General features: G+C 58.9%; 4 protein-coding genes across 5 annotated transcripts in view; all 4 read right to left on the minus strand.

The window, feature by feature from the left end:
* Positions 1 to 2447: 2447 nt before the first annotated feature.
* On the minus strand, positions 2448 to 6502 carry LCN10 (lipocalin 10). The gene is made up of 6 exons (XM_081802652.1): positions 5498 to 6502; positions 4700 to 4839; positions 4291 to 4361; positions 3885 to 3992; positions 2567 to 2665; positions 2448 to 2476 (listed from the first exon to the last, which is right to left on the minus strand). Exons 1-6 carry the CDS (start codon positions 5606 to 5608, stop codon positions 2448 to 2450), a joined length of 558 nt encoding a protein of 185 aa, XP_081658778.1. The 5' UTR covers positions 5609 to 6502.
* Positions 6472 to 11287, minus strand: LCN6 (lipocalin 6). The gene is made up of 6 exons (XM_006745078.3): positions 10970 to 11287; positions 10621 to 10760; positions 7595 to 7665; positions 7025 to 7135; positions 6731 to 6832; positions 6472 to 6497 (listed from the first exon to the last, which is right to left on the minus strand). Exons 1-6 carry the CDS (start codon positions 11087 to 11089, stop codon positions 6472 to 6474), a joined length of 570 nt encoding a protein of 189 aa, XP_006745141.2. The 5' UTR covers positions 11090 to 11287.
* A 7208-nt stretch (positions 11288 to 18495) lies between these two features.
* On the minus strand, positions 18496 to 21513 carry LCN8 (lipocalin 8). The gene is made up of 7 exons (XM_006745079.3): positions 21430 to 21513; positions 20371 to 20501; positions 19833 to 19903; positions 19397 to 19501; positions 19217 to 19306; positions 19094 to 19119; positions 18496 to 18616 (listed from the first exon to the last, which is right to left on the minus strand). The coding sequence occupies exons 1-7, from the start codon at positions 21511 to 21513 to the stop codon at positions 18605 to 18607; spliced, it is 519 nt and encodes a 172-aa protein (XP_006745142.3). The 3' UTR covers positions 18496 to 18604.
* A 2229-nt stretch (positions 21514 to 23742) lies between these two features.
* LCN15 (lipocalin 15) overlaps positions 23743 to 24720 on the minus strand; it is a 22452-nt gene continuing 21474 nt past the window's right edge. For both annotated transcript variants that reach the window (XM_081803985.1, XM_031041029.2), the window contains one exon: positions 23743 to 23865. The gene's annotated coding sequence lies outside the window, so the exon portion shown is untranslated. The remainder of the gene's footprint in view (positions 23866 to 24720) is intronic.

The following is a 24720-nucleotide window of genomic DNA, read 5'->3' on the forward strand; positions in this document are numbered from 1 at the left end:
TCTCCTGATTCCCTCTCTCCTGTGTTCATTCTCTGTCTCCTTCTCTGTCTCTGTCTCTGTGTCTCTGTGTTTCTGTCTGTGTGTCTCTCTTTGATCCCGTGCTTTGGAGAAGCAAGACCAGATAGTATGAGCTGCCCTGGGAGACTCCAGTCCAAAGAACCTACAGAGGGTCCAGGCTGACAGAAAAGTCCTGAGCCCCCATTGTGAACCGAATCATGCCAATACCACGTGAGCGGTCTTGGAGACAGAGCCTGTCCTGGTTGAGCCTGAGTGGAGGCTGCAGCCCCGGCCTCCTAGGGGACCTGGAGGCAGAGGCTCCCCCTGAGCTGAGCCGGGATTCTGGTACAGGAACTGTGAGATATGAAAGGTCTGTTCTTGCAAGCAGAGTTCGGATCGTGTCTTTGTCAGGACTCTGGAAGAATTTTGGTGTGCACAGTCAGTTCCTAAGCTGTGCAGAGGGCATCTAGGGTGTGGGGACCCTGTCCCTCAGGGATCTGGTATCCTCCACGTTCCAATAAGGAACTATCTAGGAAGAGCCTGTGGCCTCAGGAACTGTGGTGAGGCTTCTGGCAGCTGGAATAATGAGGCTTGCCTACACAGAAAGCCACAGTGTTTCAAAGAGCAGAGCTCCGAAGGGCCTCCGGGGCGTGCTCTGTGCGGACAGGCCTGCCCCCCAGCGCCTTCCCCACAAGCATGGAGAGGAAGGGGGGTCTTAGTGGGCAGAGCCAGGGAACAATGGGCCGGGAGCCACTCACGTCCTGGAGGAACGAGGTTCCTGTGCTGCCTCTGGCAGACCCTGAGCTGCTGTGGGTGTGGCCACTCCGGGCCTCGCTCTCTCTTCCCCCACGGATGCTGAGCACATGGGGATCCAGCTAGGCCTCATGCCGTGTGGTCTCGAGGGGCCTCTGTGGTCGCAAGACCCCGGATTCGATCCTACTGCCCCCCATTAGAGGGGATGTGGGGCTCTGGGGTGGGGCACAGGGTGAGGACACCTGGCCTGACGCCCGGGGCAGAGCACGGTGCTGCTGCAGACGGAGTTCGGGGGCCGGACTGGCCATGTCTTCCTGCGCCTGCGCCCTTGGCCGGGAACGTGCATCTCGCAGGCCCTTCTGCACTTTGCGTTTGGCCCCTCGACATGCTTCACTTAGCCGCTGAGCCTGCTGTGGCCTCGGCGTGGCCGTGAGACAAGCAGGACGTGGCCACCCTCGGTGGGAGGGGGACAATAGCAGCAGAGCCGGCCCGAACCAGTCACCGCCAGCCACCCCCCTATGCGGGCGCAAGCTGCGGAGACCCCCACCACCCAGCAGGGCCGGCCTGCACCACCTGACCCCACGCTGCCCCGGACGGGAAAGCTAAGTAAATTCGTGTGGGTTCGTAGCGCAGAGATGCTGTGGGTGGTCCTTACGTGGCAGCAGCTGACTGATGCCATCCTACTGTGCTCCCCTTGGGTGGCCCTAACCGTGCCAGCAAATTCCATCACCCAGTACATCCTGTGACTCCACGTGTCCGGCTCCCACGTCTCTCTGTCCTCTGAACTCCAGCCCCCTACGTGGCCTCTCCGTTTGGGGGTTCTGGGCTCCAAGCTCAGCCCCCGAGCCTGCCCGGGGCTCCCTCTCCTATGACTGAACCTTCCTCCACGGCCTGTCCTCTCCTCTCCCCTCACACTTCCCTCCGCTTCCACCACTCTGGGGTTTTTCAAAAGCGGTTTCCTCTTCCGCGGAAGCCCACCCAACTTCCTTGACTACCTCTGTGCTTCAGCTCTCTTCCGAATGTCCCTTCCTCCGAGAAGCCCTCCCTGACCCCTCCTGCCCCACCCGGCGTGAGTCAGACCTGCCGTTGTTTTGCGCTCTCTCCAGACACATTTCCCCGAGTCTGCAGTCGTGTGCATGGGCGGCTGCGCTGGGGTGAGCCTGTCCTGGCATCAGATCTCTGAAACCGCTTTTGCCAATTTGCCTCTCCCCAGCAGCTAGCACGTGCCTGGCATGTCACAGGTGCTTAGAAATGTTGGGCGAATAAGTGAACGACTTCCTGAGGAAGTGTAGGACATCAGGGACCATGGGGACTGGCGGCAGACGCGCTGTGGAGAAGGCATACGGCAGGGACGACATTGGACCAGCCGTGGTCTATTTCCCAGCAGAGAAGTGTGGCAGCCTCTTTCCGCCGTGTAATCTGGAGGGCATGAGCAGAATGGGCCCGGTCGGGCATCCCCCTGCCTGGTCAGCGCCTGCCCTCCTACCCCCTTCCTACCCCCATCTCTCCATGATCATAAAGGATCCCTCTTGGGCTACAGCCATGGCCCTGGACTTCACCCCATCAGTGGCCTGGGGTCATCAAACGCGTCTCAATAGGCCGTTGGATGTGAGGACCTGCAGTCTTGAGCAATGTTCCCCGGGTCAAGGGGGACCGCGGGTGGAGCCCCGAGGGGACGGGTGGGTGGACGCTGGCTCTCAGGGCAGGATGGTGTGGGCACACGAGGCTGCGGGAGAGAGAGGCACTGAGCTCTAGGGGCCGGATGGGGCCGGGCATGCTGTGGGCCTGCACAGAAGGGCGCGTGGCCGTCTGTTACCGTCTTTCGGGAGAACAGTCACACCGTTTGCGAGCTCCAAAATCTCACATATGTCTACGAATTTTTTCATGCTCGGGAAGCTGGACGTGTTCTGCCTGCCTGCAGTTGGAAGCAGAATCACAAGGTCAGAGCCCCCAGCTCTGGCCGTCTGGGGCCGTACCCGAGCCCGCGGCCACCGCAGCGCCCTCCGAGCTGGCAGGACAGAGAAGCCAGGGTGCTGCCAAGGGAGGCAGCAGTGGGCAGGTGATGGGGAGTGTCCTTCTGTCCCCTCTGTGCTCCGAGGCAGGTGGGTGTCCCCGGTGCGGCCCAGAGGCAGGCACCACACAGGGCCACTTGGGGAGCCCTCTCTGCTCACAGGACCCCTCGGCCGGAGCCTGAGGCCCCTCCCGCTGCGCTCCTGGCCGCGCCCCCCTCCACTGAGACCACAGGACCCCTCCGACCTCTCCGATGGGTGTCCCGCAGGCCTCGGTGCCCAGAAGTGGGTTTGTGCCCCCCTTCCCCACCCCCTCTCTGGACAGAAGCTCCCTGCCCGTCCTCCCTTCACCACCTCCCCCTAAGTGGGTTTGTGCCCCCTTTCCCCACCCCCTCTCTGGACAGAAGCTCCCTGCCCGTCCTCCCTTCACCACCTCCCCCTGCTCCCCCGATCCTGCCCTCAGCCCGGGGGGTCCCCTGCCTCCGTGCAGACGGTCAGTCCCACTCCTGGCCTCTTGCCCTCTGGGCTCTGCCTGTGCACTGGCCTCCCCCACTCAGCCCCGTGGCAGCCACATCAGAGACCTGCCCACCTGGGTCCCCCGTCCGGGCGCCACGCTCTGCCTGCCCACCTGGCCACCCGTTTGCTGTGTGTGTCCCGGCCCTGTCCTCCTACTTCCCACTTCCTGCCAGCCTGCAGCGCAAGGGCCATGACAGGAACGGACTGCGTGTTCGTGTCCTCCCAAATTCATCCGTCAAAGCCCCAAAGGCATGGTGTGAGGTACTGGGGCCTTGGGAGGTGTGTGGGGTTAGCTGGGTGCTCACAATGGGATCAGTGCCCGTATAAGAAAGGAAGACACCAGAGCCCTCGCCCCGACACTTGACATAGTGAGAAGGCGGCCATCTGCAGTCCAGGAAGGGGGGCCTCCCCGGAACCCGCCAGGTCGGCGCGCTGAGCCGTGAGAATCAACGTCCATTGCGGGCGTCCGTGGGGTCTGTGGCGCTCTGTCATGGAGCCCGAGCTGAGGCAGGGGCCTCCATACCTTCCCCTCTGAGCTTGTCATCCCTCCGTCCCCCACCTGACCTGCACCCCACACGCCCTCTCCCCAGATGTTGCCGCTGGACTCACTGAAGAGCAGCAGGGTCTTGGAGGTCCGGCCAGCCCGGCCCAGGCGCACGTAGACCACGCCGTAGCTGTAGTCGGTGGACAGCACGTGGAAGCCCTCTACCCCCTTCACTGGACCGGAAGAGAAGCGTGGGGCCGCCGGATCAGGCTTGCACAGCAGGGGCATGTGGAAAGGGCCAGGAGTCCCTCCCACACACCCAACCACCTTCCAGGCCTAGGCTGCAGGCCCTTGCATGCTTGTGGGCTCTGGCACCGTGGCCGGCCTGCCTGCCTGCCCCGTGGGCCGCTGTCCATCCCACCCACCCAGCCCTGGGACAGAGGAACGGCATCTCCCAGGTCTGTGGCCGTGAAGCCAGGGACACGCCCACCCCCAGGTCTTTCTCTCCAGGCTCTGGGCCTTCATACGCACAAGTATTCCTGAACATCGCCTTTTTCCTATCTTTCCGCAGAATTAACGTGTGTGACTGGCACCCCTGTGACCTGGGGGGGCAAGGCGGGAGCCCTTTGTTGGCTCTAGTTTTCTGGAATTTTCCAGTTCGGAGCAGGGCCAGTCCCACAGCTTAAGGAAACACTCGGAACACCCACTCTCTGCCGAGTGCTCCCGTGTACGTGGTGGCCTCTCCCAAAATCAGGCCTTGAATTTTAGGGGCAGGACGGGGTTCGGGGCCGCAGAGATGGTCTGTTAGATTTGCAGATGATCGTGGGTCTGGCTCCCCCCGCCCCCGGATCCCTTTCCCCTCTTGACGGAGAGATGCCTGGGCTGTTTGTGGTCAGGTCTCCGTGAAGAGTGTGCTGGGCCCCCATCCCGGTCCACTCACCTGCTGAAGGCAAGGACCACCTTCAGCTGGCCCACTTTGTGGACCTCCACCATGGATGCCCCCAGCTTCCTCCTGTCTCTGCCTGGCAAGAATCTCTGGCCCTCAGAGGCGACAGCCAGAATGTACCAGAACCCTGAAAACTGTGGAGAGCGTGTTGGCGAAGCTGCCCATGCCAGGCTCCCAGCCGGGACCCCAGGAACCCAGCGGACACTGACAACTGGCCTGAGGCCCGGCCTGGGTCCAGCACCAACAGGCCAGCACAGCCCCTGCGCAGGGCCCCGGCTGCCCCTCCGGGCCTTGGTGGGCAGGTGCCAGGCGGGCTGGGGCCCCAAGGGCTGGGCCGTGGGTACCGCGTGCTGGAATTCCCTTCCTGTGCAAGGCCTCCCCCTTCCTTCCAGCTCGGCCCTCAGCCCCATCCCTCTGACTTCCTGCCACAAACCCACATTCCCAGGCAGTCAGTGCCCACGGCCACCCCCGCTAGAACCTTCCACCTGCCAGCCATCTCGCTGTTCCGGAACACGCTCTGCTCATTCGGCCTCTGCCCACCTAGCATCTCTGGTGCCCTGAGGATGCACCTGCCTGGGGCCCTTGGCCCTCCCCCCTCCTGTGTGGCCACCAGCTCCTCAGGGAGACACCAGGGCCTGAAACTCCTTCCGCCCTCGAGGCACTGCCCCTGTTCCAGAATGGCCCTCTGGAGATTTTCAGGAAGTGATCTTCCAGCCGCCCGCCACACACACTCCATCCCTGGCCCCGGTCGGCCTGGCTGTCTGGCCTGGGGACCGCAGGTGTGTGGCTCACCTTGCTCCAGTTGAGGTTGTGGGACTCCCTGGGTAGCTGTTCCTGTGGCCGGGACCCCATAGCCAGCATAAGCGCCAAGACCAGCGCGCACGTCAGCCTCCCTGGTCCCATTGTCACCCTCCTTCCGGCCGCCAGGGCACTGCGTTTAAATCTCCCCACCCACCTGACCCTGCCGTGGACGTCCAGCCAACCCGGAGCCTTGAGCCAGCCTGGGGTGGGCCAATGGGGAGGGAGAGGGGCTGTGGGGCACAGACAGACGGCCCAGGGGCTCAGCCTGGCAGGTGCTGCCTGAATTTGAAGGCCGTCGTGTGCCCCTGTGAGACCCCTGGGCCTGCCATCCTCGCCCCCCGGAAGAGAGGCAAGCAGCCGGGAGGCGTCCTTGTGAGTCCCTTCATAGGGATACTTGCCCGTGAGAAGCAGGACCACAGTGAAGACGGGGCTCAGACAGCACTAGCATGAAACCAGGGCTCTCTGTCCCGAGCGGGTGCTGACGGACAGGGCTGCTGGATGCGTGTGAGCGTGCCCTCCCGCCAGCCCAGGGACCGTGGTGACCTCTGCTTGAGGAGCAGCTGCCCCCAGCCCAGCCCCCACTCCAGAGCCAAGACCCGCGTCCACGTGTCCCCCAGCCAGAGCTGGTTCTGTGCTGTATGGCCCAGCCCTCCGTGAGCCCCACACCCACTCCCCTCCCTGCACCGACAGGAGCCCCAAGAGGGCAGCGCCCGCCTGGCATTGCCGTCCGCCCTTGGCACACAGGTGAGAGCCATCTGCAGGGCTTTGTGGGATCGCTTTATTTGGAACTGCAGGGTGAGTCCTGAGAGCAGCCCGCCCTGGAGGTCGACACATTCACTGAAAACCAAGAAGAGCGTTGGGGGACCCCAGGTTCACTGCGAGGGGTGTCTGCCCCGGGCCCGGCCCTTCACGGGGCAGAGCTCTGGGGTGTAGGACCTGGGGTGATGCTCGGGAAGGCAGCTTACCTAGAAAGCCTTGTGCGCACAGGTGGCTGGGGGGGAAAGAGGAGTTGTGAGGGTGGGCACCCAGGACACACCGCGGCCACCCCGCTCTGCCCATGGCCTCGCCTGAGACGGGGCCGGCCCTGCAGGCCTGGCTTTGGGCAGGAGCAGGTGACTCCATGTAGAGCTCCCCACCCCCACCCTGCCGGACTCCCTGAGGCCCGGAGGGACCCCGAGACCAGCAGAAGTCAGCCAGGGGCCCTGGGCATCGGGTGACACTCACGGTCCGGCTGCAGCGTGGCCTGTTGCTGAGACAGGAAGCCCAGGCCCTTGCTCCACCTAGCAAAGAGGCGCAGGGCCTCCTGGCTGGCCAGCTCCGTCCGGCCTGCAGGGCAGGAGGGGAGCCCTCACCACGTGTGCCCCGTGCCCCAGCCACCCCTCCTGCAGGGAGCCGAAGGGCAGGGATGGCGCTCTGGGGCCCTGGGGGCACGAGGCTCAGCACAGGCAGCAGGAGGATGCCCAGCGCGGCTGCCCCACGGGGAGTTCGTGGGGCTGGCCCGTGGTCTCCACCACTTACTATACAGCTCAACGGTGTTGAACGCCTCGTCCTTGAACTCCAGCTGGGTGAACACTATGGCGTAGTCCCTGAAGTTGGTGCCCAGCACCCGGTAGTCCAGCACGCCCAGGGCTAGGAAATACGTGCCCCCCCCAGGGGGGAGCATCAGACCTCACGAGAGGCCCCCCCGGGAAGCTGAGCGCTCCCAGGCATTGTCCCCTGGTCCCCAGAGCCAGCACACAGAGGGCCTCAGGGACAGATGGCCGGCGAGTGCCTGTCCCAGCTCATGCTGGGGGGAACACTCCACCGATCATGTCCCCTCGGGGGCACCACCCCAGAGGGAGGCCCGGGGTCCCCGCGGGGCATGCCAGTGTGAGCCCTCTGTCTTCAAACCTCTGACAAAATGAGTCCTTTCACTTCCTAGTGGAAGTCTCGGGGATGGGCCCGCTCCCCTTCCCACGGCACTGGCCAGGCGGCAGGGGACGCCAGCCCAGGCTGCCGGTGGCAGAACCCACTGGGGATGGCCCGGAAAGCCAGCCCATCCCCCACCGCCCCGCGCCCCGCATGAGACCGCGGAGGCCGTCGCCTTACAGGGGTTCTCAAACACCCATCCAGAGCTCTGTCTCAGCAGCTCCACCACGTTCACGTCACACCTCTCCAGCCTGGAAGAGAGACCGTCCGTCCTCAGCTCAGGGTCCGGACTCAGGCCCAGAAGAGACAGGGTCCTACCAGCTACACCTGGCCAGCCACCAGCGTGCCACACTGGGGATCCTGGCTGCCGCTGACGGCCCCTGTTGCCCGGAAGCCTTGCTCTCCAGCGAATCCAACCTGGCCTGGGAATGAGCAGGCACGAGAGCCCTGCAAAGTGCAAATTGGCTTCCTTCCACCTCCCAAGAGGCCTCCCGTGCTGGAAGCCACATGACGGGCACAAAAGGAGCCTCTGACAAACACAGGGTCGTCTGCAATTTTGGGTAAAGGCACTCAACATCCAAAGGGGCCAACGTCCCCTAAGCGGTCAGTCCATAAGGTGAACAAACAACAGAAATGCAGTGGTCTTTGCTCACTAAGATGAGCTCATGGCTGGGAAATTCCAGAAGGGAGAACAACAAGCAAGAGCCATCCAGTAAACTGAGGCAGTGGGTCACAAAGCTGCAACAGGTGAAACAACGGGGTTTGGAAAATCAGAAGACTGATCAAAGGAATGAATGGAAAGTCCAGAAACAGGGGCACCTGGGTGGCTCCCTCCATCAAGCGTCCAACTCTTGGTTTCGGCTCAGGTTGTGATCTCGTGGTCATGAGACTGAGTCGGGCTCCGCGCTCAGCGCAGACTCTGCTTGAGATTCTCGCCCCCCCTCTGCCCCTCCCACTCATGCTCTCTCACTCTCTCGAGAATAAATAAATAAATCCTAAAAAAAAAAAAAAAGCCCAAAAATAAAGCAAAATGGGAACATGGGAATTTAGCACGTGACAAAGTCAGCCTGAGTCCGTGGAGGACAGAGGGGCAATTCGATAAATGATGTTAGAAATTGGGTAGTAATCTAGAAAAAACCAAGTTGTTTCTCCTTTTTTCCCAGGGTCAAATCCCAAATGCAGCAAAGATGCCAGAAGCACCAGGGAGTTGGAAGCCATTTCCTAACTGACGGTGTCACAAAAGCCCAGAGCCCCACAAAGAGAAAGCTGGTGTGCATCTCCACAAAAATGGAAAGAAATCCTTCATGTATGTAAAAAAAAAAAAAAAAAGTCCTCCTCAATGTTATAAGAAAAATGACAAACTGGGAAATATATTTGCAACTGGTTTCTGTCACAGACAAGCGCCTAATATCCCTAATCCTTAAGGGTTTTTACAAACCAGGAAAAACACACCTCAGAGAAAAACATGCCAAAGATGTGACCAGGCAGCGCGTTGGGCAGGAAGCATGTATGCCGCGAAGCTCCGGTCGTTAGAAGGGGCGCGTAGAAGCTGAAGGGGGCCATCTGTTGCCCACCAGATGATGGAGAACCGAGAGCACAGGAATGCCGAGCGCGGGCACTGGTTCAGGGGACCGGGCACGTGTGACACGGAGCCAGGCAGCTCCCAGGGACTGATCCTTCAGGGGACCCCTTAGAGGCGAAGGCACCAGGGCCCACGCCCCAGAGGGTGTTTCCAGTTGCCGAAGATTGGAGAGCACTGTCTGTCGAGCAGCAGAGCCCGGCAGAAGGCCTGTGGAGTGTCACACAGCGATCAAAAAGAGCAGAGCGCCCCGGTAAATGTGAAAGGGAATCACCGTATGGCCCAGCGATCCCCCTGCAGGGCGCACACCCAGGAGAACCGAAGGGAGACTTGCACACCCATGTTCATGACAGCGCCATTGACAAAACCAAACGGTGGAAGCAACCATGTGGCCTGTCCACACCATGGAACATAATTTAGCCTTAAAAAGGAAGGAAATCCGGACACATGCTACAACGCAGATGAACGTGGAGGACATGGTGCCGAGTGAGATCAGCCCGGCGCGGAGGGACCAATCCCGAAGGATCCACTCCCAGGAGGCCCCAGAGGAGTCGGACCCACAGAAATAGGGGCGGGGGAGGGGAGGGGTCCGTGTTCAATGGGGACGGACGGAGGGGGACGGCTGCACAACAGTGTGAATGTGCTTGACGCCCCTGAGCTGTGCGCTTAAAAGTAGTGAAGACAGTAAATCTCTGCGCTGTGTTTATCTTCCTGCAACTTTTAAAAACGTCATGAAGACAAAAGAGAACAAACTTCAAAATGTTTTAAAAGAGAGCAGAGCCTCTGTGGACTGATAGGGAACAACCCCCAGCGTGCCTGGGCAAATGACACACACGTGCTGGTGTGTGCCTGCCCACGCATCCCAAACACGGGTTACCCGCAGGGAGGAGATGGGCTGGCTGAGGCAGGAGGGGAAAGACCCCCACGGTACACCTGGGGGACCCTGATTTTTGGCCATGTGAATGTATTTCCTGTCCAAAGGCCAACAAATGAAATTTAATTACACAACAAAACGTGAGAGGCCCACTTGCCTCTCCTCTAAGCCCTGATCCGAATGTGTGTCTTCAGGCGGGGCCTCAGCACAATCCACCTTTCCAAATCAGGGTCTGGCCCAGGTCCCCGGACAGAGATGCACCTTGACACTGACACCAGGAGAGGCTGCTGACCAGTCACTCCGATGGGCAGATGCCAAAAATGGGGTCTGAGCCCTGTGGCATCCCCGTGGCTCCTCCGGCCTCCGTGGCTTTGCAGAGGGCCCAAGGCCCTCCAGAGGCCCAGCTTCTGTATCTGGATGTCTGATTCCACCAGCTTCACCCGGACGACCCAGCCACGTGGCTTTGGGGCCAACACCATGGCCCGTGGGGCCAAGCTCGCCCAACACCGTGGAGCTGCCATCCCACCCCAGACCTCCTCTGCCCTTGCTTGTCCCAAGGCCAGGCCTGGCCCAGGCACACCCGGGCCCCACATCTCCTGCAGGCAGATGCAAGAATGGGAGGGAGGGTACCTGGGGTCCCCCAAGAACCTGTGGCTCTTCAGCCCAGGGCATGACCCACTTCAAGCGGTAGCTCGAGAGGCCTCTCCCACCCCGGCGAGTCCCACCCAGACGCGGGGCACACAGCTCACTCACCTGTGCCTGGAGGACAGCATTTTCAGGTTGTTTTCTGGAGTAAGGGTCACCATGACGCCCTCGATGTTCTTCGTGGCCTTCTCCAGCGCAAAGCCCTTCTCACCTGAGGCCACGGCAAGAACATACCAGGACCCCAGGAGCTGGTGGAGGAGGAGCAGGTGAGGGGGGCCAGTCCCTCCAGCCCTTGGAGGCGTCCTCTCTCTATCTGGGAGCCCAGGGCCCCTTCCTCAGGCTAGCCCATCCCCCCATAGCCAGTGCCGGTCTGGGTTGGCTCTGGGAGGGTAACCCAGAGGCTGTGTGGCCCCACAGGAGGGGCCTGGGCCCCTAGGACCAACAGGAGGGCTGTTACCTGCTTAGGGTCCAGCCTCCCCAGCCACACTGCCTGGGTCCTAGGCACTGAGAGCAGAGCCAGCAGGACAGCCCGCAGGACAGCCCGCATCCTCCCAGAGATCCGCACACCAGGACACATGCCTCGGGGCCAGGGGTGTGCAGTACCTCCAGCCCCTGAAAACCCATTTATATGTCTCTGAATGGGTCACTGTGGGCGGCCACTAACCACCAGGACACCATCCTGGCCTCTCTTTTTGCAACGTGGGGAAATTACCCAAGGGCAGGTGGCATTATTATTCAGTGGCAGCCTCTGTGCTCTGCCCAGATGTGCTAGAGAATGGGGAGTGGGCCCCTGGGGAATGTGTGCCAAGCACACACAAAACGTTCTTTGTCAGCACTGCCATGCCAATCCCTGCTTCTTTTTTTTTTTTTTTTAAGATTTTATTTATCTGACAGAGAGAGACACAGCGAGAGAGGGAACACAAGCAGGGGGAGTGGGAGAGGGAGAAGCAGGCTTCCCGCGGAGCTGGGAGCCCGATGCGGGGCTCGATCCCAGGACCCTGGGACCATGACCTGAGCCGAAGGCAGGCGCTTAACGACTGAGCCACCCAGGCGCCCCAAATCCCTGCTTCTTATGCTTCCTTCCACTGGAAGCTTCCAGAATGAGCATCCTAATCCCAGTCACACCACCTCCACTCCTCCCTGGGGATTCAACACTCTTGAGCCTTGCTCAGTCTGGGAAAGCCAGAAACCCTGGTCCTTAACCCTGGCTGGCAGTAGGCCAAGGCCAAGTCCGAGGGGAGGCACAAACAGTTCTTCCAGAAGCTGAAGGTCGGATCTTTTGTTTCATTCATTAAAAATAAAAAAAAATAGAAACCGAAAATTTTTAAAAAGTTCCTACCCCCTCCTGGCTTACCCATTATTCTGCTCTGTTGGTCTTGGCCTCCTGCCCCCACCCACAGTCAGCACCCAGCCTGGAATGTCCTGTTCCTTCTGGCCCTCCACTCCACCCATCTGAACTTATCCACTCTCTGGCCCACCTTGGCCTTGCTGCCTCCCACCTCTGCACTCCATGACCCTGGCCAGACGCCCCAGGAGCTGCACATCCCCCAACATCCCATGGGAGCTCTGTATGGGCCCGGCTTCTCACCCCTGGATCATCTGAGCCCCTACCTGGGAGCAGAGGACAGAGGGCTTGGTAGGATCTGTCTGAGCCCCTAAAATCCAAGGGGAGGTGGCTAGGAAGATCCTTCACTGGGAGGTTGGAGGGAGTGGTGGTGTAGTTCAGACTACATTTCCAGACCCCTTTGCTGGCTGGCTTCCAGGGGTTCTATCAACACAAAAACAAGGAAGATTTGGAGGGTGGAGGAAAGATGAAGCCATTTGTCTTGCCAGGCCTTTCTAAGGAGGGACCTTTGTTAGGCCACCACTCCAGCCCCTGCTTGGGGGATGGGTTTACTGGTGAACAAAAGTAAACCAGCCCTTGTACAAATGTGCAGCTAAACTTTGCACTACCCCAGGGCCTGGGGAGTCTCAGGCCTTGAACACGGATTAGGGTGTCCCCTGATTACCAGTTTCCCCAATGCCTGGCAGAAGATGAAATACAAGGACAAAAATATCACCCTACTCTTCAAATTAATCCTGTTCATCATTTGACACAACATTTGAGGAGACTGAGATGAAAGAAGAGAAACACAGCAGAAGAAAGAGATAATAGAAGCAGACCCAAAATTGCTCCCTGCATTGGAATTACATGACAGGCTCTCCTAGTCCACTTGGACTGATATCACAAAAAACCACACACTGGGGGCTTATAAACAACAGACATTTATTTCTCAGTCCTGGAGGCTAAAAGTTCCAGTCAGGGTGCTAGCAAGGTCAAGGAGGACCTCTTGTGGGTCACAGACCTCTCACAGTGTCCTCATGGTGGAAGGGGTAGGGGAGTTTTGTGGGGTCTCTTTCATAAGGGCACTGATTCCATTCAAGTGGCTCCACCCTCATGACCTAGTCACCTTCCGAAGGCCCACTTCCCAATGCCATCATATTGGGGGCTAGGACGTCAACATGAATATTGGGGGTAGACACACATATCAGGACCACATAGATTGTGAAAACAGCTATGATCACCTTGCTTAACAAGATGAGAGCCACATTTGAAATTATATTGTATTTTCGTAATTCTCATAATACAGCTGGAAACCATAAAAAGTCATACAGATAAAAGACATCTGTGTAACCCAAAATAACCTTACAGATTGCAGATTTGGGGAAAAGTATATACAGTAGGCTCTCATGAGCCAAAATGAGCAGGTTGTACTACAAAGGAGACATCTTAAATTCTGGGAAAAAATAGATTTTTGTAAATAAATCAGGACAACTAGATATCCATTTAGAAGAAGATTAAAATGAAGCATATTCACCTCATGCATGAGAATAAACATCAAATGGATCAGAGATCTAAATGCTAAACATGGAAATGGAACCATATGAGTAATAAAAGAAATCATTGGTGAGTTTCTCTATGATGTGGATGTAGGGAAATGCTTTCTAATTGTATCAGATTTCACTCCTGAAGGTGGGACCATTAGGAGGCATATATATTCACAAATAAGGGGTTTGTGGCAGGAGGTTGACCTCACATCACTGTAGGAGCTCATTTCACAGGCCCTGTAAGGCTTTTGTCTTCTGGGAATTCTGGGCAATGTCATGCAGCCCAGGCAAATCAAGCCACTACAAACCCATAGGCCACACTAACTATGCATAAAATCCAGATGTAATAAAAGAAAGTACTGATAAATAACTTGACTATATTTTTAAACTTTTTTATAGCAAAAATAAAGCCATAAACAAAGTCAAAAGATGAGTGACAAGTCTGGAGAAAATATTTCCAACATATATCACATGCAAGGGCTAATAACCATACTCCATAAGAAACTTTTAGAAATTAAAGAAAAAAAGGGCTGAAAACCCATCAGAAAAAATGGACAAATGACATAACCAGATAATTCACACGAAAAAGTTAAAATGACCCCTAAACATATGAAAAGATGTTTGTTATGAATTGCATTCCACACCCCCCCACCAATTTCTATGCTGAAGTCCTGACCCCAGAACATCAGAATATGACTCTGTTTGGACATGGAGGCTTTAAAGAGTTAATTAAGTCAAAATGAGATTGTTCAGGTTAAACGTACCTGGGGTCCTTATCAGAAGAGATTAAGGTACACACACACACACACACACACACACGGGCGACCATGTGGGGACGTGGGGAAAAGACGGCTATCTACGCACCAGGGAGAAAGGCCTTGGGAGGAACTGACCCTGCCACGCCTGGAGCTGACTCCAGCCTCCAGAGCTGGGAGAGAACACACCTCTGATGTTTAAGTCTGTGGTGCTTTGTAATGGCAGCCCTGGTGAATGGATACAGTGTTCATTTTCATTCACAATAAGAAAAATGCAAATTAAAACTGCAGAGATGCCATTTATCGCCTATCATACTGCCAAAAATTGCAGAGCTTAGCCACACCACCCACACTTTGGCTACACAAGCATGCCCATGCACTGCTTGTCAGACTGCAAATGGTACAATCATTATAAAGGGGAATGTGGCAACATCCAACAAAACTTAACTACATGCCCGTTTGTCTTTTGTTCTAGAAATCCCACTCACAGGAATCTATCCTAAGGAAGTACCTGAGACAATACAAACGATAGATACACACAGTGGTTACTCAGTAAAGCATTGTTTGTGATTGAAAACTGTTGGAAGTCGGCTAGGTGCCCACACCCAGGAGACTGTTTGAATCACAGATGGTGCACCCACAAACAGTCCTATGCAACTATAAAAAATAACCCGAAGGTCTCTATGAACCAACATGGAGTGAGTGATACGACATGCAGGTGTATTGTAAAGTGGAAAAAGCCAAGTGCCAAAGGGCATGTGAAGTACACAGCCTTCTAGGTGAGACAGAAAGGATGATAAGAAAACTCATGTTGTCTGCTTATTTCTGCAAGAAGAAACACAGGAAGGATAAATCGGAGTCTAAAGAGCTTAGTCACCCACAGGGGTAGGCTGGGGAGGAACTTAGACCCCCTCCCCACAGCATACCTTCTTTTTTTTTTTTTAAGATTTATTTATTTATTTTAGAAGAAGAGAGAGAGAGCAGGGGGAGGGGCAGAGGGACTGGGAGAGAGAATCTTCAGGCTGACTCCCTGCTGACCTCAGAGGAGCCCGGCACGGGGCTTGATCCCACGACCCTGAGATCATGACCTGAGCCGAAATCAGGAGTCAGACGCTTAACTGACTGAGCCACCCAGGCTCCCCTGAGCATACCTTCTTTGTGTAGCTTTGACCTTGGGATCATGGTAATCTACTGCACTTAATAATAAATGAATGGAATACAACTGTATTATAAGCGAATGACATAACCACGGGAAGGGGGGCAACGGAATCAGCCCTGAGAAACTTTGGATGGAGTATTTTTTCTATGTATTCTCAGGCTAAAGAGTAAAGGAGCTCTAAGCAAATGCTGAGTTCTGGTCGTTTTGAGGCTTGCTCTCTGCAGTGGTTTGGGTGAGCAACTCTAGAACTGTTTTCCGCGCGCTCGGGGGCGGGTCAGAGGAGAATGGTTCTCCCAGGGTTGGGAAGGCATGGGGAAAGGGGGGATCTCTCTGCTGAAAAGGTTCAACACCATTCTGTCCCAGTGAGAAGCAAAGCTGAGTGCACCTGGCCCTCAGACCTTGGTTCCTCAGTACTGTTCTCTACAAAAAGGAACCAGGCTCCTTGGAGAGACTATTCCAAGGTTGAGTCACAGGAAGCATAAGAGGAACTTGGGTTGATTCTGGTCCCAGAGAGTAAACATGTGTTTGAGGAATCAGAGGAACGTGTCAAAAATACTCAGGGGCCATCCTGAAGGAGCCCCCACTGGACAAATCTGCACGGGTTTGCGTATCAAGATAAAAGACCGCAATACGTGATAATTTATGGAAGGAAGGAGGGCTGCCCAAGTCCGTACTGACAGACAAGACACACGTGCAGGAGAAGCGAAGACTCGAGGTCCCCGGAGGATGCTGGCCAGCTGCACTGAGCCACGCTCTCCCAGTTTCCCAGCCCTCCTGAGCTCCCTGCGGACCTGCGTGGGCATCACCCACGATGTCCCTCAGCCTGAGGACCATGCTAACATTTACTTTTTGTACTGCACATGTGCTAGGGACGAACTCTCTGCACTTCAATCTGTGTAAACATAGCTTCATTTCCTGCAATTCCGAGTTGTTTGGGAGATGTGCCTCCGCACCTGGCCTCTGCTGCTGAAGCGCCCTTTCCCCCAGCTCCGTTCACCTCGTCTGCAAACCGCGTTAGTGCCTCACACCGCGATGTCCCTGGGAGTGGCGCACCTGTCCCGCATAGGCTTCCCTGAGCCTCAGGGATGTGTTTCGTAGAGTTGGGCATATTTTGGCCTCTATTTCTTCAAATATTTTTCTGCCCCATTTTCTCTGCCTTCTCTTGCTGGGACGAGTCTACATGCCCGACTTCGCCCCCGCCCCAGTCATTCTCTGCTCTGCTCCTTGGCTCTGATGATCTCCGTTGATTTGTCCAGTTCCCGGCCACCTGCCGTCTGCTAAGCCCGTCCAGGAAAGCCTGGGGCCCGGCGACCCCGAGTGGCATCAGTGTTCCGGCCTGGCTCTCCACACAGTCTTGGGCTCCAAGGGCCCATCTCTTCCCACGTTAGTTCTCTGTGCATTAACTGACTGTTTAATTCTGCCATTTCAGAACAAGCTAGCTCCCGGAGCCTGCCTTCCTTTTGTCCTTGAACTTACTTATGAGGGCAGCGCTGGGCCAGTGTGTTCGAAACCCGCCTGCAGGCCTTCTGGGGACCTCCTCCTAGTCTCCCACCCCCCTTGTTTCCTCGAGCGTCCAGCGGCCTGTGTGCTCACACTGCCTTGCAGAGGCCCTGGATGCCCTTGTCGCCCTCTGAGTGGTGTGGGCTTTTGTCGGGGACGGAACTGCATCCCCAGAAATGCTACTGTTGAAGCCGTAGTCACCACTGCGGCTGTGTCTGGAGCTGGGGCCTCTTAGGCGGTGACGGTGACGGGGTGCGGGGGGCTCGTGCCGGTGGGACCGCATCTGCTAGGACTGGCGCCCTTCTAAGAGGCAGGGAGCCCCAGCGATGTCTCCTGGTGCGCGGAGTGGAGGCCACAGGCAGGCACCGTGGGAAGCCCACCAGCTCCAGGCCAGGAAGCGGGGTCTCACCAGAGACCAACCCTGTCAGCACCCTGACCTAGGGCATCCAGCTTCAGAAGTGTGAGAAATAAACCCCCGATGTCCCAGGGCCACCTGCGGCCCGCCGTACTCTGTGACGGCTGCCCGAGCCGATGGAGATGACTCCATCACCTTGCAGGCAGGTCACCTTGCACTCCTTGCAAGCTTTGGCTGGACAGATCTGTGGAAAATCCAAATTGTCCCCAGGCACCCCTAATCTGTCAGAATGCAGCTTCCAAACATCCCTCCTGTGGGTCTTTTGGGAACTTGGCTCAGGAATCGGTCCGGCAAGTCCCAGGCAGGCCCCACCCTCGGGGCAGGCCTCGCTCCTGGCTGGATGGCTGAGTGTCACTGGGGTTTCTCTGCTCTGGCCGGGCCGGTGCCCGCCAGTCCCCCAGCACTGCTGGACCTCGGGGACCCCTCTCCTGCCTCACCCATGGGGCAGCTGCTCCCCAGAAACCTTGGTCGTCCCGGGCTGTGCTCAGAACCATGGAGCTGACACCCGCCCCAATTTCCCTGCCCTGACCAGGCCACCCTGGATGCCCTCCAGTCTCAGCCCCAGGTGATGGAAGAAAATGTGGTGATCAGACAGTCAGTGCAGATCATGGAGTGACAGAGTTCATGATGGGGACCCAGACACTGAAGAGGTTGGACCACCCATGCAAGGTGGGTGGGAGGAGGCGAGCAGGGCGACAGAACAGCCATGACTGGAGGGCCCTGGCCACAATGCCCATGGGATTTGACTTTGGGGCAGTAGGGAGCCATGGAGGAATGTAAGCAGAAATGCAGCATGGTCCCCTTTCATCTGAGAGATCGAACCTGCTGCTCTGCTCAAGGGCAGCAGGCCTGGGGCCGCTCAGGCTCTCGGGGAGCAGGGCGGTAGCCTGAGGATGACTGTGGGGCCCACACACATGGGCAGCCTGGCCTGTGGGCCCTGAGCAGGGCAGGGCTGGGCATGACCCTCGGGTGGGAAGGAGGAAGAGGGCCCTGCCATCTTGCATCCGAGCTGTGCGGTCCCCGGGCCCCACAGGGAAGGAAACACAGACCAGACCGGAAGCCAGCCTGGCCAGTGGCGTCCCCCCAGCTCAGCCCTCTCTGGGCAGAGGTCCAGCCAGGGATGGGATCTGAATGGCTCCCGCTCACCAGCGATGCTCGCGGTGTACACAGACCACCAGAGTTAGGTTTGCTGTCACTGTCAGGACAGTCATGGAAAACACACCCCACGGCCCCAGCCGTCACCCCTCAGGCCCCGCTCCCCCAAGAAAGACACTCGGGGCAGTGGGTTTGTCAGTGGGGTTTATTCGGAGAAGGTACCAGCAGCGCCCTGGGGCCAGGAGAGCCCGGGGGTGGGGGCGAAGGCTCGGAGCATCCCGGCCTGGGCACAGGCATCCTCTAGATCAGCTCCTGAGACACAGAAGGGCAGGGCCTCAGGGCACTGCCTGACCTCCAAAGGCCCCTGGGGGCAGTGGTTAAGGCCACGGGTGGGGGCCCGTGTCCTAGCTGCATGACTGTGAGCAAAAAGCCTCCCTGGGCCTCAGTTTCTCTACCTGCAAGGCAGGGTCACAGTCCCCAGCTCTCGGGGCTGTGCTGAGACAGAGGGGATCATGCAGGGGATGGGCTAGCACCGTGTGGGACACGGGGAACCCGAGACGGTGCCCACAGGGCTTATGTCCCCACCCTGCTGGCCAGAAAGGCAGGACGAGGGCCCAGCCTCCTCCCGTCCCTCCCCCAGCCCTGTCCTCGAGGCCCCAGCCTCCGGGGTCCCCCTCTGGCAGCCTGGCGTCCACACCCTGGAGGCCCAGGATGCAGAGTGATTCAGGGTCCCTGTCAGGTCGGAAGACTCAGCTTGGGGGACTCAGCGCAGCCCAGGGCAAGGCTCACCTCCTTCAGGAGCTTGGCGCATCTCCCTGTGGGACAGGGGTGGTGTGAGGTGCCGCAGGACTGGGCCTATTCCCACCCTCAGGGTCCCCAGCCCAGCGCCCACCCAGAAGGTCTGGGGCTCACCATGCCGGGCCACCAGGTAAAGCCCCATGTCTGCTGTCATCTCCCGGAATCTCCAGAAGCCTGGCCCATACTCGTCCTCCAGGCTCCGAGCTGTGGGGGGCACAGGGGGGCTGGGCTGGGCGGGGCTGTCCCCAGGAGGGCAGCAGCAGGCCCCCCCCTCCCACCCCAGGGTGCACTTACTGAAATACTTGAGCACATGGTAGTCCTTGCCTTGCCAGTGGAGGGACAGCCTCAAAATGGCAAACTGTTCATAGTCCGTGTCTATCACGTGGATCTCCCTGTGGCCTGGCAGCAAGTGGGAGTGGAGAGACTGCAGACATGCCAACAGGTACCGCGCAGTTTGGGAGACCTCCGAGGTGGGGTGTGGGGTCTGACTCCATCCTCTCCCCACCCAGCGCCCAGACCTGCCCTTCATGCTAGGCACGGGGGGGAGGGGGACGGGTAGAGCAGCCCTTGAAGGATGACCCACTTGTGTTAAGAGAATGGGAGCATCTGGGGCATGAGGAGAAGTGCAGGGAACAGCATGGGGAACAGCACAGGAAAAATAGCAAGGCCAAGTGCAGCTGGTATGCAGGGCCAGGGGGTTGAAACTGTAGCAACAGGCAAGGGTTCTTACCAGGAAAAATGAATGTCCCCGAAACATCTATTTCTGAGCTCACTATTTTTTCTGTCTCACAACTTCCTGAGCTGAAAGGCAGCAACGTGCTCATCAAGGAAATGCCAGCCTGCATTCTTTCTGCCGGGCACATCCCGGGGGGTGCAGAGAGGGGAATGTATCCTCAGAAAGGGCTCCAGCAGTGTGTCTGTACCCAGGAGAGCCTGGGCCATGATGAGGACGGTGGAGGTGCAGAGCGGGGGCCTCCAGAGAGCCCCGTGCCCAATTTTCTTTCTTATAACTTAATGGGGCTTTATCAAAACTCTACGCTTATTTTTGGGAGAATTGAAGGTCTGGGGCAGATCTACATGTGGCAGCTCCAGCAGCCTGGGGGGGGGGGTTGGTGCTGGGGATGGGGGTCAAGGTCTTGGGTTTTGGACACAGGGAGGATTGACACAGTTCAGACCCCACAGCTGCAGCTGGTGCAGCCGGGCTGCTTCCAGGCACTCGGCCTCACGTGCCTGTTCCTACCGGCGCTCCCGGGGGAGGGACCCCTCACCTGTTATATGCAGCCTTCACAATCAGCTCATGTCCACTCAAGGTCAGGAACAAGGCTTCCAGCCTCTTTGGGGTCTTCAGTGCCAGGTTTTGGCTGGAGGCCACACCAACTTCCCGCCAGAATCCTACAATCTAGAGAGAGAAGCCGGAGCCCCATCCGATGTGGCAGACCCACCCAGGGCCCCCAAGCAGTGTGCCGGGGGTCCCTGAAAGGTCAGCAAGTCTTTGTGGCAAAGCAGCGGTCACCATCCTTCTGAGGAACCCCTCCAGCCCATCAGACAGCAGTGCGCCGTCCTTGGGGCCAGGATGCCAGGGGCAGCGGTGGTTGGGGCCCCAGAGAGGAGGCAGCGGCCAGCAGCCCTTGTCACCCACGGGAGGATACAGCTTCGCCCCCACGCTGGGAGCTGGGGTAGGGAACTCCCGCCTTCCAAAATCCACCCACAGCCCAGAACTTCCATCTGAAACCTGGAAACCAATTGTTTTGCAAGAGAAAAGAATACATGTCCCCAGTACGTGTCATCCCTGAGCCTTCTGACGTGCTCCCAGCTCGGCTGCCAATGCAGACCTATGAAGGACCTGGGGCCCCAGACGAGCTCCCCGCACTGGGAAAGCGTCCTCTGGTCACCACACTGTGCAGCACCCTGGGAGCTGGTACAGCAGGGCTGCTCCCAGGCACTTGGCCTCTTCCTACCGGAGCTCCCGGGGGATGGACCCCAATGATCCAGGAGCAGGAGGTGGCCACGCTGAGCCCTGGTCCCTGGACACCCTGGAGGACCAGGCTACCTGCCCACAGGAGACCCTCAGGGAGAGCTCTGGCCCTGCCGGGCCCTGGGCACTTGCTCTCACACCCCCTCTCAAGGACAGGGGTGACTGGCCAGGCTGGGCTCAGAGCCTAAGCCACCTGCTCTGTCCGGGCTGAACTGGGTGGGTCCTGGGGCCCCTGATGTAGCTGCTCTGGCACTGGCTGGGGGTTGGAGGGACCGGGGGGGTGGTGGCTGGAGTGGCTGGACACTCAGGCCCCTCCATGCCCCGGCCTCCCCACGTAAGACAGAAAAGCCACCTTCTGCAGATCCAGGTCCTGTATGGCTGTGCCCCCCTGCACCATGATGACGCCCAGGATGGCACTCAGCATCCCAGCCTCCATCGCTGCTCTCCGCGCCTCTGCTCCCCCAGCACCTGGGTTTATACCGGAGGAGTGTTGCGCAAGAACCTGGGAATGTCATCAGTACATGTGGCCGAGGCCGCCCAGCGAAACGGCTTTCTGCAGGCACGCCATGGGGGCCCAGTGACACCCAGCCGCTGGGGTGGGGTCAGCCTGCGCGAACGCAGCGGTTCCACTGCCGCCCAGGGCCTGGGACGACAGTGGACCCGCAGTGGGGCCGCTGGGGGGCCTGAGAGGAGGAGGACGAGGCCCCCCACCACCACGGGGCGGCTGGGGACCACAGCTCCAAGCCCATCGGAGCTGACAGATGGGTACGGCGCACCCAGGCGCCCGGGCGCAGAGCTCCTTCCTCACAGGGCACGGGCGGTTTTCAGGCTCTTTGTCATCAGTCTTGGGGCAGGTGAAGAAAGGCTCCGAGGCTCTGGTATGGCTGGCTGAGGCAGCCCTGAGCTGAGGGGGGACAAGAATGAGGGGTCTCCTCTCCCTGGGGAGGCCCCCGCGGGGAGGCGAAGCTTAGGAGCAGCATGGGAGAGGCACAGAGGCCCCTGGGAGACCGAGGTGGGGGCCACATCTCGGGGACCTCTGCACACACTGGGGAGCCACCTTCCTGTGGCCCGTGTCCCCGTCCACCGTGACCATACCCAGCCCCGCCCCCAGGCCAGGCCCCATGCCTGACCTCCCCTGGACTCACTCAGGCTTCCCACACAGCCAGGTACGACCCACAGCCCAGAAGGCCAGCCTGAGAGAGGCCCTGTCTTGCTGACCCACCGACCCGATGAACACAGCCAGCACATGAGCCAGGGTGGTGGGAGGCCAGAGCCAGCTCTTCCCCAGCTGGGCCCCCCCCCCCAGACAGATTTTATCCCGACCATGAGCACGGCAAGAGGAGCTGGGCTTCCGGGACGGCAGCCCCCGCCCGGCAAGCTGTGAGCCTTGGTTTCCCATCTGTTATGGCCACAAAGCAGGGGGACAGGTGCCATGTGGCCAGGAGGGGTCCGAGGGTGCCCAGAGCAGCTCCTGTCCAGATCAGCATCCCGGGTCTTGACCAGTAAGAGGCAACCTTCCCAGCTTCAGGGCCAGAAAAGGGCACCCTGGAACGGCTCCAGGCTTGGTCAGCTAAAGGGGAGCTCCCCCCACCAGGGGGACTGGCCACCTCGGATCCTGGATGCTACACTGCCCTCCCACAAAGGCTGTCAGTTTAGGGTCAGGCATGCGGGGGAAAGGTCAGGCCAGGACAGGGAGGCCCAGAGCTGGCCAGCCCGCCAGAGGCCGAGGGGGCCACCACACAGCAAGAACAGCAGGGGCCCCCCAAGGAAGCTGAGGACTGGCTGGTCTGGGACCCAGGCTGGTCCCAGCCTGGGCTGATGAGAGAGGGCCCCCCCAGGGATGTGCTTGGCCAGGCAGCAGAGGGAGGACAGGAAGCGTGGGGGACAATGTCTCTGGGTGACGAGGACAGACGCCCCTCATCTGATCTGGCTGATTGCCTCCGGCTCCAGCCCTGGGAAGGCTGCAGGACCGTGAGCAATGAAGCAGGACCCCCACTACCTTCCTGCCCCAACCCACGCCCGGCCCTTTGAAGTGTGTGCGCTGGACATAACCTGGACATGCAGAGCTCCTATCAGGAGAAGAACAGCAGTGGCCAGCAGCCCCCAGGGAGGGCTCTCTTCCCCACCAACATCTCATAGAGGGTCCGCAGGGAGCCCAGGCCCTGGAGCCTGACCACTGGGCCTGAACCTCAGCCTGGCCCCTCGCTGGGCAAGTCACCAACTTCTCTATGCCTCAGTTTCCCGAATAAGGAATGCAGCAAGCTCACTGTGTGTGTCCAGGGGTCCACTGTGGAGCATATGACATGCCAAAGGTCAAGGCCACCCCAGCGGCAGGACGGAACACCCCCATGACCCTGCTTTGAAGCCCCCATGTTGCTGTGCCCCCAGCTCCTGCAGCCAGGGGTCTTCTGGCCTCCTTCACAGGGCACCCTGGCTCCCTGAAGGTGTGTGAACCCATGGGGGCCAGGGCAGTGGCATTAGACACCGCCCATGGGTACAGCCCCTCACGGGTGCCACGCTGGACTGGAGGCTCCTGTCCCCTCAAGCCGGGAGGTGCCCAGTGGTCAGTGTCTCCTGCAGGCCCACTTCCCTGCCTCAGTTTCCCCAGGAGTCCTGGATCAAGACAGGACTCCCCAAGGGCCTCTGCAAAGAAGTGAGGGGCCTCTAGACTGCAGAATATGTTTATTGAGTGGAAGAGGGAGGTCCGGGCATGAAGAAAAGGGGGTGACCCAGGAGGATGGTGGGTCCAGACAACTCGGGACGACAAGGTCTGCTGGTCCAGCTCACCCTGCCAGACAGGAAAGGCACGGTCACTCCATGCACCCACTCTCAACAAACACTCCTCAGAGCCTCTAGCTGCCCCCATCCACAGCAGGTGCCCCCCCAGGCACACCAGAGGCCACTAAAGCACAGCAAAACCCCAGACTCAGCACCTGAGAGGGGGTCAACTTGGGGCGCTTCACCCTGAAAGTTGGGGCAGAGCATGCAGCAAGAAGCTGGGGCTCATACTCTCCGAAGGTAGAACCTTCCAGAGGGTGATATGACACATCCCTACCCCCTTCCTCCCACCAAAGACAACCGCCTGTGTGGTGCAGACAGGGCCAGGAGGCTGGCAGCATCTTCTAGACCCATGAGAAGTCTAAACAGCCCAAACACCCCACTGGGTGAATAGCCAGCACAGCCAGGGAGAGCAGGATGCCAGGCGGGATGCCGGGAGGGGTGCTGGGAGGGGTGCCGGGCACGCTCCCTGCAAGGTGAGGAAGGAGCCCCACCACACAAACACAGGCCTGCCAGGAGGGTCCACAGGGCTGCCTCTGACGCTTCTGTTATTTATTGTTTTATGTGGGTTCCCAAACTATTCACTGTGAACTCAGCAAGAGGCTGGACAGTTTCCTGGCATGTACTCAGGGGGAAGGTGTCCCCAAGAGCCCACCTGTTTCCATGTCCCAAGGGCTCCCGGGGACCCAGCCCTGTGACAGCAGTGATCCGCAAGGTGGCAATTCCCACCTCATGGGACCCTCTGGGGGAGACCAAGTACCCAGACAGTTCCAAGGCCCAGCAACCCAGGGGGTGAGTCAGAGGCTGTGGGACACACAGCATACTGGATTGACAGCATCCCCCAAAATTCATGTCCACCCAGGTC

Source organism: Leptonychotes weddellii, chromosome 14 (assembly GCF_054177405.1).
Source record: "Leptonychotes weddellii isolate Sample4059 chromosome 14, ASM5417740v2, whole genome shotgun sequence".
Lineage (NCBI taxonomy): Eukaryota > Metazoa > Chordata > Mammalia > Carnivora > Phocidae > Leptonychotes > Leptonychotes weddellii.

What these genes read in the sequence shown, in the direction of transcription:
- LCN10 (XM_081802652.1), bottom strand. Translation starts at nt 5,608, where the DNA reads ATGGGACCAGGGAGGCTGACGTGCGCGCTGGTCTTGGCGCTTATGCTG. An exon ending in GGCGATGTTCAGGAATACTT is followed by an intron (nt 3,993 to 4,290) that starts GTGCGTATGAAG and finishes CTTCCGGTCCAG; the next exon opens with TGAAGGGGGTAGAGGGCTTC. An exon ending in CAAGACCCTGCTGCTCTTCA is followed by an intron (nt 2,666 to 3,884) that starts GTGAGTCCAGCG and finishes TTCCAACTGCAG; the next exon opens with GCAGGCAGAACACGTCCAGC.
- LCN6 (XM_006745078.3), bottom strand. Translation starts at nt 11,089, where the DNA reads ATGTGTCCTGGTGTGCGGATCTCTGGGAGGATGCGGGCTGTCCTGCGG. An exon ending in ATGCTGTCCTCCAGGCACAG is followed by an intron (nt 7,666 to 10,620) that starts GTGAGTGAGCTG and finishes TCTCTCTTCCAG; the next exon opens with GCTGGAGAGGTGTGACGTGA. An exon ending in CAACACCGTTGAGCTGTATA is followed by an intron (nt 6,833 to 7,024) that starts GTAAGTGGTGGA and finishes CCTGCCCTGCAG; the next exon opens with GCCGGACGGAGCTGGCCAGC.
- LCN8 (XM_006745079.3), bottom strand. Translation starts at nt 21,513, where the DNA reads ATGGAGGCTGGGATGCTGAGTGCCATCCTGGGCGTCATCATGGTGCAG. An exon ending in AGGACCTGGATCTGCAGAAG is followed by an intron (nt 20,502 to 21,429) that starts GTGGCTTTTCTG and finishes TTCTCTCTCTAG; the next exon opens with ATTGTAGGATTCTGGCGGGA. An exon ending in TTACCTGGTGGCCCGGCATG is followed by an intron (nt 19,120 to 19,216) that starts GTGAGCCCCAGA and finishes CCTGTCCCACAG; the next exon opens with GGAGATGCGCCAAGCTCCTG.